Here is an 18,117-nt window from a genome sequence, read left to right as displayed (position 1 = left end):
TCTAAAGCCAAGCTGGACGTCATCGACATATGTACAATAAAACATATTGCGAGGAATGGACAAGCGCAAGGAATTCATTTTGATGAGAAAAAGTGTGCAGCTAAGTACACCACCTTGTGGCACGCCCGTTTCCTGGACAAATACTTGGGAAAGAACCGTGCCCACTCGGACATGGAATGTCCGGTTTGACAGGTAACTTTCGATTATGTGAAACATTCTTCCGTGCACGCCAAAGTGGGACAGGTCTCTTAGAATTCCAAAACGCCATGTTGTATAAGCCTTTTCGATATCGAGGAACACAGAGAGAAAATATTGTTTATGGACGAAGGCGTCTCTGATCTGTGCCTCGATACGAACAAGGTGGTCTGTGGTGGATCTACTCTCTCGAAACTCGCACTGAAATGGGTCGAGCAAATTGTTTCAAGGAAATGTACAAGTCGGCAGTTTATCATTTTTTCGAAGACTTTGCACAAGCAGCTTGGAAGTGCAATAGGCCTATAGCTCGAAGCTAAAGAAGGGTCCTTGCCCTCTTTCAAAATGGGAATAATAATAGCCTCTTTCCAAGAAGTAGGGATAGTGCCAGAAAACCAGATAGCATTTTACAAACAAAGTAAGGTCTTTCGGGTTTCGTTTGGTAGGTTTTTTAACATTTCATACATCACACGGTCAGAACCTGGGGCAGAACTACTGCAGGAGTTTAGAGATGTTCGGAGCTCAGCTAGACTGAAAGCTTGGTTATATGCCTGGTATCTAGTGCATTTGTGTTCGAGTTTCTGTTTTTCTATTCTTGTTCTGTACTTTTGGAAAGTGTCAGTAAAGTGGGACGAGCTGGACACCTGTTCGAAGTGTGCACCGAGGAAGTTTGCCTGATCTTCCAAGGTATCACCCTGAGTGTTTACGAGTGGAAGTGTGTGTACTTGTTTTCCTGCTATCCTACCGACCATGTTCCAGACTTTAGCCTCCTGTGTGTATGAATTGATCCCCGACAAAAACTTCTGCCAGCCTTCTCTTCTGGCCTGCCGACGCATTCTCTTGCCTTGAGACTATCTTCTTGAAGGTGTCAAGGTTTTCGGCTGTTGGTGAGTTCCGAAGCAACCTCCAAGCTCTGTTTTGCTGTTTGCGCGCATTTCGGCATTCAGAGTTCCACCATGGGACACGCCGTTTTCCAGGGTGTGCATTCGTTTGTGGGATGCAGTTTGTTGCAGCATCAATCAAAAACGCTGTGAAGTAGATGACAGCAACATCAATGTTCAAAGTATATATGTCATTCCAACCTAGACGAGCGATGGTATAAAACTGTTTCCAGTCGGCTCTGTTTATGAGCCACTTGGGAACACGTGGTGGACACTCAGTTACTGTAGTGCTCAAAACTACGGGGAAGTGGTCACTTCCGTACAGATTACCGACGACTTTCTACTGGAGTAGAGGCACAAGAGATGGAGATACTATGCTTAGGTCTATGGAGGAGTAGGTGTTATTAGCGAGATTATAATAGGTTGGTTCTTTTCGATTTAGGAGACACGCGCTCAATGAGAGAAGGAACTGTTCAATCAGTCAGCCTCGCGCGTCATACCGAGAATCACCCCATAGCCTGCTATGCGCATTAAAGTCTCGAAGGAGAACATAAGGCTGCGGAAGTTCATCAATTAAAGAGTGTAAATCACGTTTTTGCAGCTGATAGCTAGGAGGAATGTAAATAGTGTAGATTGTGATCAGTTTATCAAAAAGAACCGCTCGAACAGCCACTGCCTCAAGGGATGTTTGGAGTTGTGTGTGCATGCAATTCCTTGATTCACTAATGATGGCAACACCTCCAGATGATGTCATGGCATCATCACGGTCCTTTCGAAAAATAACGTATTTACTAAGAAAATTTGTGTGTTTTGAATTAAGGTGTGTTTCTTGTACACACAGCACTTTTGGTGAGTGTTCGTGTAAGAGTTCTTGAATGTCGTCAAGGTTTCCGAGAAGGCCCCTGACGTTCCATTGTATAATTTGAGTGTTCGTGGTGAATGTAAAATAGTGCTGTGTGTTCGAAAAGCGAGTGCCTGTTTAGACAGGGAGTTTGAGTTCACTTAACAGGGCCAATAAGTTTATCCAATAAAAAAATAAAAGTTTATCCAATAAAAAAATAAAAGTTTATCCAATCCAACAGGGCCGTCACCAGGCCCTGTTATCTGCTTTTTTGTTTTCTTGGCGCGCTCCAAGGAGCCACGCCGCTCTTTCGGCACCAAGGGTACCGACGTATCCATTGCCTCCTCGGAGGCACTGGATGCCCGCACATGCGGGCTGTTAGTTCGAATTTCGGGCCTCGCCTGGTGAGGTGAGGCCTTGAGACCCAAGGACTCTGGAGTCTCCGGTCTCTGTTTGGGAGTAGGCGGTGTAGCCTGGGCTACAGCCGCCTTGGGGGCAGGTGCCACAACCGTCGGCTCGGTATGCGCGGGCCGAAGGGGTAGCGAGGGCTGGTGCGGCGGTGCCCCCTGACGCGCATCAGCGTATGTAGGTCTGTAGAATGGAGCGACTCTTCGCCGTGCTTCCTTAAACGTAATGTTCTCCTTCACCTTCAACGTAATTATTTCTTTTCCTTTTTTCCAGTATGTGCAGGAGCGTGAATATGCGGCATGGTTTCCTTCGCAGTTTACACAGTGTGGCGGTTGTTTGCAGTTCTCAGACACATGGCCTAGGACTCCACATTGTGCACAAGTCTGGCGACCACGACAGGTTTTAGGGCCATGGCCATATCTCTGGCATTGGAAGCAACGATGGGGGTTTGGTATGTACGGCCTGATAGATGTCTTCGTGTACCCTGTTTGAATAGATTCTGGTAGTTTACTGGATGCAAACGTGAGTGTTTTGTCGGTGTTTCCTTATTATGTCTTCTGATGATGATTCTCTGTACATTAGTGACATTTTGGCTCTTCCACCCCTCCAAAAGTTCAGTTTCGGTCGGGTCAAGTAAGTCTGCGTCAGATACCACTCCACGAGTTATGTTCATAGATCCGTGTGGTGTTACGGTTATTGGTACGTCACCAAATGTTGAGAGGCTGCCTAGCTTTACAAATTGTTCTTTGTCCCGAATTTCGAGGAGAAGGCCTCGCTAGCCATTTTGGTTACTTTGTATCCAGCCCCGAGAGTTTCAATAAGACACCTGGCAACTACGAATAGAGATTCGTAGTTGCCAGGTGCTGGCTTGCTTTCCAGTTTTCTCGCAGTGAATGACATAGAAGTTGGGAAATGTTTCTTTCGGCTGGTTGAATAAATTTATATCATCAATGCGTACCCGCTTTAAGCCGGTACAATCAGACAGTAGGGGGAATGCTCCATGCATGCCCGTCTTATTTTTGTTCAGCAGCGTTGGCGGCCACCCACCACGGAGCCCAACGAGGGGACGCAACAAGTTTGCGGATGCTGAAACCTGCAGACGTCAGCCGTACAACGCCACTATAACCCAATGCGCCTAGGCCAAGATAGGCTATTTGCACAGGATTAACCCTAGCCGCCAGGAAGTTTGGAAGAAAACGGAAGAGACTAGAGGACAGGACAGATAAAAAGTGAGAGATAAAGACGAAGATGTAGGGAGAGAGAGAAAGGAAGAGGCGACTGCCGATTTCCCCTGGGTGGGTCAGCCCAGGGGTGCAGTCAACGTGAAGCCGGGGCCAAAGGGGTGTGTTGCCTCTGCCGGGGGGGCCTTAAAGGTCCAATCACCCAGCGTCAGCTCAACCCCCAGGATCCCCTTTTTCCCGGACACTGCAAAGCCACGCACGGCTAGGCGTGGGAGGGAGCCAAAACTCCCCCGTTAGCTCGGGTCTCCTAGCGATTTCTCCATGTGCTCCTAGCGATTTCTCCATGTGCTTTCAAACTTCCACTTAAGCTTCATGACCAGTAAAAGTATTGAAGGACTACGATTAGACTAATACAGAAGTTTCAAGCCGTATGCTACAAGGTACCGTCGCAAAAACTTTGGGCTCGCGTTTTTCTCCAGCAATGTGTTGCTGGGAGCCTATTAGTCATAACACGACCCATCGTTTGCTGCAGTTCATGACAGATAATTAATTACAAGCCCCTAATTATCGACCAGTTTCAGTTTTGGTTTGAGAGAGCTCCAAAAACGAGAAGCTACCGGGTTCAACACTATCGCCACTTAGCGTGTGCAGCTTTCGACCACGTCAGCATACAGAACTGTTACACACTTCCGCACGGTCCGCATCAAGAATTACTTTCGAACAAGAAACGGAATTGCAGTGTTGCCACAAAACTTTCAAAGCGCGCATCACGGCCAAGCACTCGCAACAAGCTGCCAAAAAGTGTAGACTGCAGGAACAAACGCGGCAGAAGAAAAATGACTGCTATGACGTCGTCATAACTTGTTTTATTGACTGCAGCGTGATGACGCGAGGAAAGTTGGGGGTCCCCAAAGGGTCCCCTTCGAGGGTGTCAATGGCACGGTGAAGTCTAGCGCTCCCGCAAACTTCAAAACTAATTTAAAATACCTTCCAAGCTACACTGGCTGTTGATATATTGCAGATGATATACAAGTGTTCACGAAAATCGACTCCGCATCTAATCTCGGCTGCGAAATTTCGTGTCGGCACCCCTTTAACAAGGTCAGAAACCTACAAGTTGCAAGTTCCCGGGGAACAAAGAAAATTGAGCAAAATGGCATTAAAGAGGCCCTAAAGAGCAAAACCATTTTTCGCGTATTAGTAAAGTACAATTTCACAATCCCAAACCAAAAACACCACTCTTATTGCGACATGACATTAAACAAGTGAAAAAAAAACGTGCAAAAGAAATGTGAGGATAGGCTACTGAGATTCTTCCTGTACCAAACACCGTGACGTAGTAAATTGTGAAGGTCTACTGGACCCCACATAGCTTCAATTTGATAAAAATTAGGTCATTGTTTTTTGTGGGTGCCCTGGACCTAGCATACGAAGTGTCGCATATTTTCGCAACAATAGCTCAATGAAATTTTCTGAAAACCATTTTGAAATTTGCTATGTCATGTGCGAAGATTTCCGCTTTAATTTTTTAAAAGTGAAACTTCGAACTTTGATTTACTCTTAATAATGACTTTATGACAACGACACTTGTGGCATTACAGTTCACAGAGTGCAGTTTATCAATCTAAACCAAGTCACTGTTGTTTTTATAGTATCCCTTTAAAACAAAGCTTTGAAAACAGCGTTGGAAAAAAGAAGAAAACTGCGAACAACATTGCTTGGAGTTTAGTGTACTTGGGCGCAGCTGGTGCCAGCTGATGCACTGCTGGCACCCGTAAATCTCGAACCTAATGAAGCAAAACTACAGAATGAAATGTTGAAACAAGAGTGAACCTGCAGGCTTTTTTTTTTTTACAGCTCCATTACCTCTTTGAGAACTGCTCTGTACACGTGGTCCTTGCGCCCATCTTTGAAGTCAAGCCTCCTTTTGATGAAAAATCCCCCCAGACCTCGCAGCAGTTGCCTGTTGAATAAAAATACAGTTAACAATGGCCTAAATAAAGCATATACAAAATATGACCACAATGAATGCCAGTGCTTACCCAAAAAGAGGGATGAGCAGATTATCTCCAGCAGCCACAAGTGGCAGCCTCATATCATTCAGGTATAGCAGGTACGTCACAAGAATGTAATCAAGATGGCTCCGATGCAGAGGTAAGTATACCATGGGAACATTGAGCTAAAAATAAACACACTGTAAGTACTGGGTATAATGCTGATGTTTCTCACTCACCTCTGAGGCACGTTTGATCATGTCTATTTGCCCTCTCGGCACATACACTCCAGTCAACATGCGGGACATGATACGATGCATGAACCACACTGCTACCCTAGAACCATTACCAATTTTCGTCAAATTGAAAAGAGACAGAAAAACTGAGCATGCAAATACATGCTCCTGGACACACTACTATTAACCAGGTTTAAGGAGCTTAGCAATGAGCAATGATCACCTGAGCAATGATGTAGAAATTGACGCCCGCATACGTTCGAAGATGCAAGCGGCCCGTTTACTATGCACTGCTTGGTCAGCTGCAAGGCATTCATTTTTTAAGCTCAAATTTGCTGAACGAACACAGGAGATGAGCAAAAGAAACTATGTGAAAAGCTCACTTTCGGGGTCATCTTCAACAGCTCGGCTGATTGCATCTTTCACCCTGTAACAGCAAAAAATGGCGTAAATACATAATTAAAATGTAAATAAAATCTTTGTATATACTCATTTACCTTTCAGAAGTCAAGATTTGTTTGGGAATAGGCATGTAATGATGTGGTATTCTCTTGCAAGTAAGATAGATAGAGTTCTTCAGAAGGTCTACCGGTGTCAGCCAACCCCTACAATTAGACAATAAAAAAACCAATTTTATTAAGGAACAAACAGATGCAAACACTAATAAAAGCCGAAATAGTGACACTACCTCCAAACAGGCCGTACAACGAGGGCATTGTCAAGTTCTTTACAATTTGCAACAAACTTTTCCTGAAATGTATTGAAACATGATATATACCACATATGTTGAATTAGCATGAAATGCTACACAGTGTGGAAAATAATCCTGTGAAGGGATATCTTCCAGCTGACCCCGAGACCAGACAGACGTTTTAATACACATAGCTCAAAAGTATATCTTGCAACAGATGCACTCTACAGGTGAAGCTACCGAATAAAGTCACAATATTATGCTCCAGACCGACAGCACTGAGCAAAGGCATGCCCACACAATTACCTTAACAAGTTTGCAAGAATAGCTCAATACAGCACAGCCAAGATACACTGCAGAACTCCACACTATAGGTGCATAAGTGACACATGAGAAGCCCCAATATTAATGAAAACCAACGGACAATGATGCCATGGAAAGTGTAGAGGATGTTATTAGAAGTCATCGCAACATAAATGTGAAGAAAGAAAAGTGGAAGGAAAGATAACCTACCAATAAAGATAAGGAGGCCTGCCACTTTAACCAAAAATACAAGCAAACATGATTCCTACCTTGCTCATAGGCACACACTTATAACAGCTTTCAATAGAACAGCGGTGCAGATGATCAATGTACAGATGATCAGCGTGCCGCTGAGGCTCCATAGGCATCCACTCTTTGAAATACGCTCGGACCTGAAATGCACACGCCCTCATTACAGTCAGAAAATAGCTCGGCCCAGAGTAATCCCCTCCACTCTTCCCCTTTCACCATCAAGGCTCTTTCTTCCTCTCCTCTGCTGCCAACACAAAACTTCCCTTTTTGCCTATAGACAATTACAGCTAGTGAACTCAATAATAACACTATAAGAACTGAAGGAAAGGAAAAATTAATTGAAAAAGGTATACAACAAAAGGAGAAAACATTGAAGCACCCCCCCCCCCCCCCCCCCCAATGTTATGGTAATAAAAAAGCGGTGTCATCTTTTTGAGGAATCTGATATCCCCCCAACTTTTGATCCTGCTTGTACCAGTGGTGGCCATTCATGAGATTTTTCACACCGAAGGCTCAGGCACACAATGTACAAAAAAAGATTCACTCAGAGACATAGAATGTGACTGAAAATACTACACAGAACACGAGTGTTAAAGATTGGGCAAGTTGGTTCGTCGTACTTGAACTGGTATAGCGCATTACGGGGAAGAAGAAACGGCCGAGCAGACCGACACAAGAGGACAGAGCGCTATGTCCTCTTGTGTCGCTCTGTCCTCTTGTGTCGCTCTGTCCTCTTGTGTCGGTCTGCTCGGCCGTTTCGTCTTCCCCGTAATGCGCTATACCAGTTCAAGTACTACACAGAAGCCCTTTTCAAAAGGTTTTAGCAATTCAGGCAAGCAAGGAAAACCGTTTCCAAGCACTGGTAACTTATAATGATTCTCAATAACAAAAAGGGTACACTTCCAATACAATGTTTTCTACTTTTTCTAGGGGTAAGAATGCTTCAAAGACGCATCAAAACTCTAACCAGCTGTTTAAATGGCACAAAGGATCAACCCCAACAGCCACTACAACTGTCCTGCAAAAATTGGCTGACCGAACGAATGCACCAACTATGGGGACAACAGCATGTTCTTTCTCGCTATAGAAATACTTTTCACTCGCAACCAACTGCGCCGACGCCGACTGATGGCAGAACTTCTGCGAAACGAGCTCTTTACCGCTATGGCGTTAAAACATGATGTAGCATACACACTACCATACTAGTGATAAGAATAGTGGCTGACCTCAAAATTCTCCATCTGCTTCGAAAAGGGAATCTTGGGAACATAAACAGACTCGACACCATACTTGTCAACATTGTAAGCCGAGCTCTGCCAGTGGACCTTTCTTCCATAGCGGTAACTGCCCTGGTCGTGCCCCTGGCCAGTAAAAGATGTGGAAGAGTCTTTAGCATTAGGAGGCGATCTGAAATTCCACACTGTGGAAGCATCTTGCAGGTTCTGAAGCAACTTTGCCATCAGGGCCCTGCAAGCATAACAATGTAATTGCATGAAGCACTGTATTTGTATGCTTATTAATTTACTAATCAGCAAAAAAATCTTTAGCTTGCACCAGATAAACAAATTCTGAATTCTATTGGTATTTTGAAACAACTAGTCATGTAAGATGTCTCATGTAAACCACACTTAACATCGTATTTTCATTAAGCACTATCAGCTGGTCCCATCAGTGACTGCACTTCATCAGCACCTTCACAAGCCATATTCAAGAACATGGCCACAGAATTTCAGCATAATCTAGCTTTAATTAAATATGAAAGCACACAGGCACACTTTTAAAACAATGTGAATAACAAAAACACAAGCTTGTAATGAAAAATACTAGGCATAACTAAAAAAGATGGGAAGACAGGAAGGTCAATAAGTAAACAGAGATGGCAAATATTACTAAAAAAAAAAAGAACAGACCTGGTCACATCTCATCATGAGGACAGATAGCCAATGGTCAGTGTGTTGAAATGAATACCAAGAGATGAGAAGTGCAGCCAAGAATAGAAAAGGGTTAGGTCATACAAAACAATTTTTAAATATCGCAGTTAAAAATTAAACTTGGTCACTCGGGACTAAGTGGGTTTGAAATCACTGGAGGAGGCCTTTAACCTTTGGTGGCCATCAATAAGGCTGATAATTATGATGATGACAAGAAGAAAAAACAAACTCGTGACCATTCCAGTCTGATGGTGGAGACCAGTGAAGCTGAAAGGAGCAAAATCTCTTAAGGAAGCTGTCTAGGAGATGCATAGGTATAATTTTACAATAAACTGTGAGCTACCCTAGATGGCATAAGGAGAGAACATGACATCCATTGATCATAGCCGTTCATTCCCGGTGTACTTCGGAGGGTATCAGACCCTGTTTGGAAACTTTGCATCCGCTGGCCGTGGTGTTCTGGACATACTTATAGAGTTTATAGAGGCGGTCATGTTCTGGACATTGTCGAATTCCGTCATGTTGTCAAATTCCACCAGTGATCGATGCTCATCGGCCAAGTCAGCTGCTATGATCTCCGATTGGCTACAGTGCCTTCTAGCCACTGTAGATTGGCTTAAAATGCCGCCATTACGAAATTTGACAATATGGCAGAATTAGACGGTGTCCAACATAGCACCCCGGGGCTAACTAGGAAGCGACTTCGTGCCTTATTCCAACATGGCCACCTTTCGAATGGACGTCACGCGGAGGTTGGCAGCTGTTGAGTTTGCTTGCACGCCATAAGCGTAGCATTTTGTGAGACGCATTGCCTGCCAAAGGTTCCTCGACCTGCTTTTGTGACCGATGAAATCCGACGGAGTTGTACGACGAGGAACAATTCCACGCTCGATACAGATTCACGAAGAACGCCGTACGGCAGCTGCTGGCTATGTTGCCGTTCCGTGAAAGTGGCGACAACCGAAGACAGCCTGTGCCTCCAGTGTTACAACTACTGATGGCACTCGGGTTTTACGGCTTTGGCACATTCAGAACAGTCACTGGAAATCTCGTCCCCATTCCGTAGTCAAGAGCTAGTCTGCCGTGCAGTCGGAAAAGTTACGCTACTCATCGCAAAGCACTTGTGCGCTATGCTACTGCGCTTTCGGCAGCCGGCGGCTCTTCCTAAAGTTATGCGGGGCTTTTATGAAGTGGCCGAGTTCCCTGGCGTTACAGGATGCGTCGACTGCACATGCGTGCGTATCAATAGCCCCGGTGGTGACGCCGCCGAAGCGTATCGCAATCGCATAGGAGGAGAAAAAATATTTGAACAGAGGAGTTGGGAGCATGCAGGCCCCCACAGGATCCCGCTGCGCTCAAGCGTTAATTGCTTTATGGTGGTGCTTTATGACGCTGGCAGCCCGGTCGGCAGCCATTGTCTGCGCCGTTTCTGTTTTTATAAAACACGGCGACATTCCCGTCGTTTCCGTCTCTTTCGGTACGAAATTGACGCAGCGCTGTGTGCCTCGTCCATCCTTTCGTCCCATCTAGGGCACTGTTTCTCGTTCAGACGGGCGTCATTCACAGCACAACGCCATGAAAAATTTCACAAAAAAAAAAAAAAAAAAAAAAAGAGGTGCCCCTATCACGGGCTTCCTAACCATGTGCCTCCCCTTTCAACATCGTGCAGTGAGACATTGCTGAACTCCGCGAGAGAAAATTCCGCCGAGGGCTATGTCCTGACCCCTGCTTTTTCTCTTCCTTACCAGGCTCAACAAAAGGATATGAATCACTTTCGTTCCCAGAATTTGTTTTTTTTTTTTCTTCATATATAATTGACACCTAGCCCGTTAGGAAGCATGTTCACAGGCGAATAGAAAGGCGAATACTTTGAAAATCACATTACCTTGCGAGCCAGGTCAGTAGAAATACACGCCGTAGCGTTCGATCGAAAAAAAAAAAAAAAAACGACGAAATAACCAAATGCGATGCTTGTTTCGCCTCCAAACAAGCAAGCGTAGAGAGGCGCGCTACATTTGGGTGGCCACTAAAACCAGTGGGCAACAGATGCTTTACAGAAGCAACACTGCACATCGCTGCGGCGGCGGGCACCGCGTGCTGCTCGTTAGCCGTAAAATCACAAAAAATGCTTGTGGCACTTTGTTATTATAGTTATTCTGAAATGTATGATCCTTTTTTTTTTTTTTTTTTGCTGTAACACGTGCCTTACGCAAACAACATTATTAACCTGGTTACCAGGCGAACAACTTGTTTCTGCTTTGAAGCTCGTTCTTGACTTAACCAAGCAAAACAGCCTGAGCATCTATGAAACGCGAAGGCCGACTTGGGGTGTTTTGAAGCCCGCTGCTTGCTTCACGCCGACTTACTCAAAAGTCGAAGGCGCGAGCCAAGTAACATCTCTGCATTCGGGGGTTAAGCAGCCAGCATCTGGTGCCGCCTTCAAAGAAACACATACACACACATATCAAGACTACACGCGATTTTTCGTCGGCTATACACTACAGGGATGTGTACACAGCCACACTTACACACATCACCTACCAATGTAAAGAGCGACCAGCCTATGCAGTACTTAGGCTGGCGCGTTCAAGCGAAACGCTCACGTGGTCTTGGGAGGCACAGCTTTCTGAGCTGGCACTGGGCAGCCAACTGGTGCTAACTCTGCTAGAAAGGTTGCATAGAGCACAGGAGCTGGCAGGGGATGAGATGAGCAAGGCACAGGCTCGGGCCAAACGCTACTACGACAGGTCGGCAAGATCACGCCGGTTTGAAGCTGGAGATCAAGTAATGCGGCTGAAACCTTCACCAATGAATAAGCTAGATGTCCAATGGGAAGGTCCGGCGGAAGTCGTTCAAAGGCTGTCCGACACAAACTATCTGGTAAGGATGCCAGGTAGACGTAAGACGCAGCAGATCTACCACAGCAATCTGCTCAAACCGTATCGAGAGAGAGAGGTTGTCGTAAACATGGCGGTAAACGTGCCCGAAGAGCCACCACTAGATTTCCCCTTTTCGGGAGCGGAAATAAAGGAGGATAACGCTGGTCAAACGCTCAAGGCCATGGTTGAGGTAGCAGAGCTCACAGCTAACGAGAAGCGTGACCTAGAAAGCCTCCTGATAGAATATGAGGACATGTTCTCAGAGAAACCGGGCCGAACAAATTTGGTAGTGCATGACATAGAGCTTACGGCCACTCAGCCCGTGCGGTAAAAGGCGTATCGAGTGTCGCCGCGTCAGCGTGCCATTATTGAGACCGAGATTAAATGAATGCTCGAGCTCGATGTGATTGAAGCTTGTGAAAGCGATTATACCTCTCCGCTTATATTAGTGGAGGTTCCTGGGAAAAATCCGCGACCATGCGTTGATTACCGGAGGTTAAATCACATAACGAAGGATCAGACCTACCCCATACCAAATGTAGAGGAAAGAATTGAGGCAGTAAGCAGTGCTAAGTACATCTCTACCTTCGACCTCGTTCGGGGTTATTGGCAGGTGCCTTTGACCGAAAGGGCCAGCAGATATGCGGCGTTTATTTCTCCCATAGGAACATACCGCCCTAAGGTGTTGAGCGTCGGCTTAAAGAATGCCCCCTACTGTTTCTCGGCTCTCATGGACAAGGTATTGCGGGGTTTAGAGGGGTTTGCCCTGTCTTATGTGGATGATGTAGCAGTATTTTCAGGGTCATGGTCCGAACATCTCACCCACTTGCGAGCAGTGCTTCAAGGTTTCCGCGAAGCAGGTCTGACCGTGAAGGCTCGGAAGTGCCAACTTGGCCGAGCAGAGGTTACTTACCTGGGTCACATAGTGGGGCAAGGCCACCGCAGACCTTCCGATGTCAAAGTGGCGGCAGTTAATAATTTTCCGCAGCCCCGGACAAAGACAGATGTGCGGTCGTTCCTAGGGTTGGCAGGGTACTACCAGCATTACATTCCCCGTTATTCAGAGCTTGCCAGTCCGCTTACTGATGCTCTTAGAAAAACCGAACCTCAAATTCTGGAGTGGGATGAGAAGAAAGCGAGGGCATTCTTAGCGCTGAAAAATGCGCTCATGAGCCAACCTGTACTTCAAGCCCCCGGCTACGCTAGACCCTTCGTGGTTCAGTGCGATGCAAGTGACCGCGGCATGGACGTAGTATTGTGTCAGAGAAACGACGCAGGAGAGGAACATCCCGTGCTATATGCAAGCCGCAAACTAACTGTAAGGGAGGAAGCCTATAGCGCTTCAGAGAAAGAATGCGCCTGTGTTGTATGGGCGGTTCAGAAGCTCGCATGCTATCTCGCGGGATCAGAGTTTATTATCGAGACGGACCACTGTCCCCTCACGTGGTTGCAAATGATGTCACCTAAGAACGGCCGGCTACTTCGCTGGAGCTTGCTATTGCAACAATACTCTTTCGAAATTCGTTACAAGAGAGGCAAATTGAATGGCAACGCTGACGGCTTAAGTCGTTGTTTCTAGGGATCTTAATGGCGTCAGGTAATCTGGCTTGGGTATTTAGGTTCCATTTTTTTGTGTGTGTGTGACAGGTTTACAATTGCTTTTTTTGTATTTGTGCTTTATCACGACACGTGTTTGTGAATTTGAGCAGCCTATTTCAGGTTGGGTTGTTAGAATTGCTGCTGCTATTGTAATGAAGAACAGGTCGTTTTGGATGAATTAAAAGCCTGGTGGGTCTCAGGAAGAGAGTATGGGCGCTTGCCTGCTTGGCAGTTGTGTTTCTCGCGTGGTGGACACATGTGCTGTCTTTCGAGAAGGAATGTTGGCCAGCAGAGCGGGAGCCTTTCTCCAATTTTGGACGACGCTACCAGAGGCTGCAGATCACCAGGGTGCCAGAGGATTGCAGCAGAGCCGCATCGAGGTGTCCACGGCTTCAGCACACCAGCATTGTCTTCATCGACCTCTCCCCACAAAGGTGGATGACCTTCGTACGTCGAGGTCTCGGCCGGCCGCCGGGGAAGCTGTTACAAAGCAGTAACGAAGTCCTTGGGCCGGATGGCCCCAAGCGTGCCTTCCCGTCATCTCGGACATTCTGTGTGGGTGCGGGTTGTCACCTGCACCGGCTCTGTTTGTCTCGGCTGTGCGCTTTGCCTGTGGGGCAGTGGCTACGGGCGGGCCCCTCTGGAATGTGCGGAAGGCCGGTTGTGTGCTACAAGAGGGACTGCCGTGAATTTCTCCTGCGTGGTCGCTTCCGAGTCCCCGCGCGTGTGCCACGTGCATCTGCCACGTGTGTGAAGGGACTTAAGTACCTAATCTTAAGTACCTAATCAAGATGGTTGGTATGTCGGGTTTAACGCCCCCAAACCACCATATGATTATATGAGAGACGCCGTAGTGGAGGGCTCCGGAAATTTTGACCACCTGGGGTTCTTTAACGTGCACCCAAATCTGAGCACACGGGCCTACAACATTTCTGCCTCCATCGGAAATGCAGCCGCCGCAGTCGGGATTCGAACCCGCGACCTGCGGGTCAGCAGCCGAGTACCTTAACCACTACACCACCGCGGCGGAGCGTACCTAATCAAGACAAACTTAATAAAATCTTAGACGCTTGTGAAATGTTTCTGACGGCTTACCAGTATAAATCTTTCTTTACCATGATGAAAAATGTGATACTAAAGCATAAAATGAAATTTCTGTGACCAGCTGGTTTATTTCACCAAATTTTATATATGGATATAAAGATATATTTTAGACGAACCCCATGATTAACATTCAACTGGTTTCACTTTGCACATTTTCATTCCACAATGTCATAGTTTTCTGCACATTTTACTATGGCCGTACTCTGTCCTTTTCTTTCTTCTATTATTCCCAAACAGTTTACCAATGTGGACTTTTTTTTATACATACCTACATCCTCTGCCACACAATGGCTTGATTCGTTTGTGTGCTTTTCATGTATAGAGTGTTATTAGATGCACCTATTTTTGTACTTCGCTAATTGTTTTACAAATTTTCCTCCAAGTCTGTTTGTACAAGCATTGCATCTGTACTTAGCACCCCTTATGTAATACCCGCAATCCAAGGGCCTTTTGGGGCAACTTGAATAAACAAACATCTTCATACTGTCAATCCCTTGGAATAGTTATTAGAAGAGTGGTATCTTGAAAATAGCATACTTATGAAAAGCAGTAACAATAACGATTTCGGGAAGTCTTTCAGTTGAGGAAAGTTTTTAGTATTTGCCTTTAGTATTACTCTTTAATATATAAACAATTCTGAATAATCCCCCAAGACGTGACAGATGGTGGCCCTTGTTTGCTTCTGATGACAGCCGACATTTGCCCTAGTACCAGTATCTAGTACCCTAGATAGCAAAATGCTGTCGTCCTAGTCATGGGACATTCTATTCTTTTGATCTACTGTAATGAGCATGAACCTTGCATCATGATTGCTTAGTTTACCAAGACAAAAGGATTGAAACTTCAATTACGAATTGCAAGGGTTTACTATGGCACAGCAAGTTGCATGTGTTGGGCAGTCAGAACAAAATGGCCTTGGACTGCGAGTCAAACACCTTTCTGGCAAAATTGGCTTCTCGAATAGCTTGCATGTGAGCTTCCTGGCATATTACCAATTCATTTCCGCTGATATGGTAATGTCTTGAGTCAGTGCATTGTGCAAATGCAACATGTCTGACATACGTTGGAAAGTCAATAAAACTTTGCACACATAAAATATGTACGAATAAAGCTGCAATTTTCACGACTGAATGTAACAGCATGTTCTGCTTGTTACATTCAGTTTCTCACAATATTGCAACCTGGACATAGACATCATTAATACTGCACTAATACTTTTGACGCTCTACTTCTGGAAATCAATAAGAGATGTTTAAGTGTCAAGCACAACTGAAATTTTTATCGTTCTTCCTTCCCACACACTTTTCTTCAGGGGCTTACAGTTCGAACCCTTCCAATAGGGCACGAAGTGTCTATTCAATATTGTACAATGTGGTATTCATCCAAAACTATAAGGACATTTTGCATATTTTCTATAATTAAAACTTACAAACAACTTTGTCGTAATAACTATTGCTCACCATCACAAAATGTATAATGTTTTCAAACCAGAAACTAAAACGACGAATTAGTTTGAGTATGAAATTAGAGCATGTTCTTGTAAGACTATGTATTGAGTGTAGACGTGCTAAGTGAATGTACACAACATATTTGCACAGCATGGTATAAGTGTTCCCCGCCGCTATACTAGTATGTGCCAACCACCTCATGTCATACTATTTTGCTGGCTATAAGATGCACAATATGCTCAACGATTTCATATCAATGATCAATAAACTTGCGATGCTGACTGTACTATGCAACACTTAACCATGAAAAGCATAAGGAGAAGAATTTTTTTGGTATTATGCAAGCAGTTTGGCCACTGCTGAAGTACACTGCTTGCAATATAACTTCAAGAAAGCATCTCGTATCAATGGAGCTAAGAGCTACCTATTATAGGCTACCCTCCTCTCAGACCACACTTTTTCTCCTCAACTTATTCAAGCAGTCAGGTCCAAAGTCAGTCTTCCTTGAACACTCAGAGCTTCTAAATCTGGCTAAGCTAATGTTTGTTCCATAAGACATTTGGCAGAAAGGGCAGGATATCGCCAAAAATACCGAAGCAGACACACTTCATTAATAGAGTGTAGGTGGGGTAGGCATATAGATATCAGTGAAATAAAATAGATTGTGCTGCTCCCTACTCCTTCAATGTAGACAGAGTGAACAAGAATAACAGTTGTCAAAAGACTCGAAAGCAACACAGAAAAATGGTACAGACCAACCAGCTAAACTTGATCTTGGAAAACTCAGTTCTCAGTAATTTTACAATTGGAAGTTCAGTTTTTGTGAGAAATTTTAAGTTTCATTTTCGACCTTTGCACTGGGACTTCGGCACCCGAATTCAGTGCGACGCCATGGTTTCAGCCCTTTGTCTTTAGGCAACACTGACTCAACAAATTTCCCGAAATGTTCCATATCAAGTCATTCGCTTCATTCATACAAAATGTAATTCATTTATGCAGATAAGGAATTATGCATACCCCAGCAAACGTCTTAAAAGTCTACAATATCATGGTGAACTGGAGTAGGCACTTTACACAGCAGTGTCACCTGTATTTTTCCCCCTCACATTTTCTTGCAAACACCACTCTTGTGACAAGAGTGGAGCTTTTGATATTGTGAAAGGAATATTACTAAAGAAAAATCACTTGTTTTTACTCTCAAGATGTGCCAAAGCATTGGCAACACCTGTGCACACTCCACTGAATTTGATAAGGTTCACAGCATATCTGCAGGGAAAAAGAGCTTAAGGTACAGTTCATAATAAGTGAAATGTGTGCATTTATTTGGGCCAAACAAAATACAGATTTAAGGAAGAAATGATTGTACGTTTGAATTTAGGGGCGTGTCGACCGAGCCACTCAGCAGGGCCCTTTCCCGACCTTTAATGTCAAATTCCAAGCTTTTTCTGCTAGGTATGTGCGCAGTAGCTCACAAGTGAAGCCTCTTAGTTGTCCCAAGCACACTGAAGCTGTCTGCGAGTGTCGCATGACGTGTGCACATTTTAGAGGCCTGCTGTCACGGAGCATCATGCTGTATATTTATCAAAAGCATTTGAAAGCAACCCGAGTTGCAGTGCTGAAGGGATGCTCACACTATAAAACAGAGTGCGCAAGTTCACCTCAGGTGATGTAAAATTCATACGAGTCGCGTCATCATCAACAACGCATCTCGGTGCTTCAGAGTGTATGAAGTTCTCTATTAAAGCACTTCAAGCTCAACGAAAGGCCAGAGTGGAGGGGAACGTGACGGACATGTGGTGAGCACATGAATGCAAACGCACGGCCACCTGGCGCTCATTACATGCGAAGGCCACGGCGCGGCCTACCAGACCGCGACGACGAGCAGCTGACAAGTGGATCTCGGGAAGGAAACAGCGAGCGATGGAAGCCAGTTTCTTGAGGAGGCGCCCCCTTTCAGGCGCATTAAAAAAAATAGTAAAAATAAAACTAGGGGGTGAGCGGAATGCCAAAGGAGGAGGCGCGAACACTTTAGCAGTTCACGCACGCCTCAGGGAACGAGGAAATCTATGACTGCAGTAGGACGTAACGCCTTTCGCACTCTCGAAGTAAGCGTGATGAACGGTCCTTCCACTGATCCAACACCACCTGACATCATAGACTGGCGGGGGAGATAAAAA

General features: G+C 45.2%; 1 protein-coding gene across 3 annotated transcripts in view; it reads right to left on the bottom strand.

Moving 5' to 3' along the window:
* Positions 1-18,117, bottom strand: part of mino (glycerol-3-phosphate acyltransferase mino) — a 147,897-nt gene that overhangs the window by 86,107 nt on the left and 43,673 nt on the right. For 2 of the 3 annotated variants that reach the window (XM_075876358.1, XM_037426900.2), the window contains exons 2-10: positions 8,206-8,446; positions 6,997-7,119; positions 6,422-6,483; positions 6,231-6,338; positions 6,117-6,160; positions 5,957-6,035; positions 5,737-5,833; positions 5,546-5,682; positions 5,370-5,466 (exon numbers count right to left, since the gene is read on the bottom strand). In XM_075876358.1, coding sequence (XP_075732473.1) covers positions 5,370-5,466; positions 5,546-5,682; positions 5,737-5,833; positions 5,957-6,035; positions 6,117-6,160; positions 6,231-6,338; positions 6,422-6,483; positions 6,997-7,119; positions 8,206-8,439 — 981 coding nt within the window. In that variant the 5' untranslated portion in view covers positions 8,440-8,446. Of the gene's footprint in view, positions 1-5,369; positions 5,467-5,545; positions 5,683-5,736; positions 5,834-5,956; positions 6,036-6,116; positions 6,161-6,230; positions 6,339-6,421; positions 6,484-6,996; positions 7,120-8,205; positions 8,447-18,117 lie in introns of those variants that run through there. The other variant, XM_075876359.1, reaches the window with a different exon arrangement.

Source organism: Rhipicephalus microplus, chromosome X (assembly GCF_043290135.1).
Source record: "Rhipicephalus microplus isolate Deutch F79 chromosome X, USDA_Rmic, whole genome shotgun sequence".
Lineage (NCBI taxonomy): Eukaryota > Metazoa > Arthropoda > Arachnida > Ixodida > Ixodidae > Rhipicephalus > Rhipicephalus microplus.
This window is presented reverse-complemented; position numbering and strand designations above follow the sequence as displayed.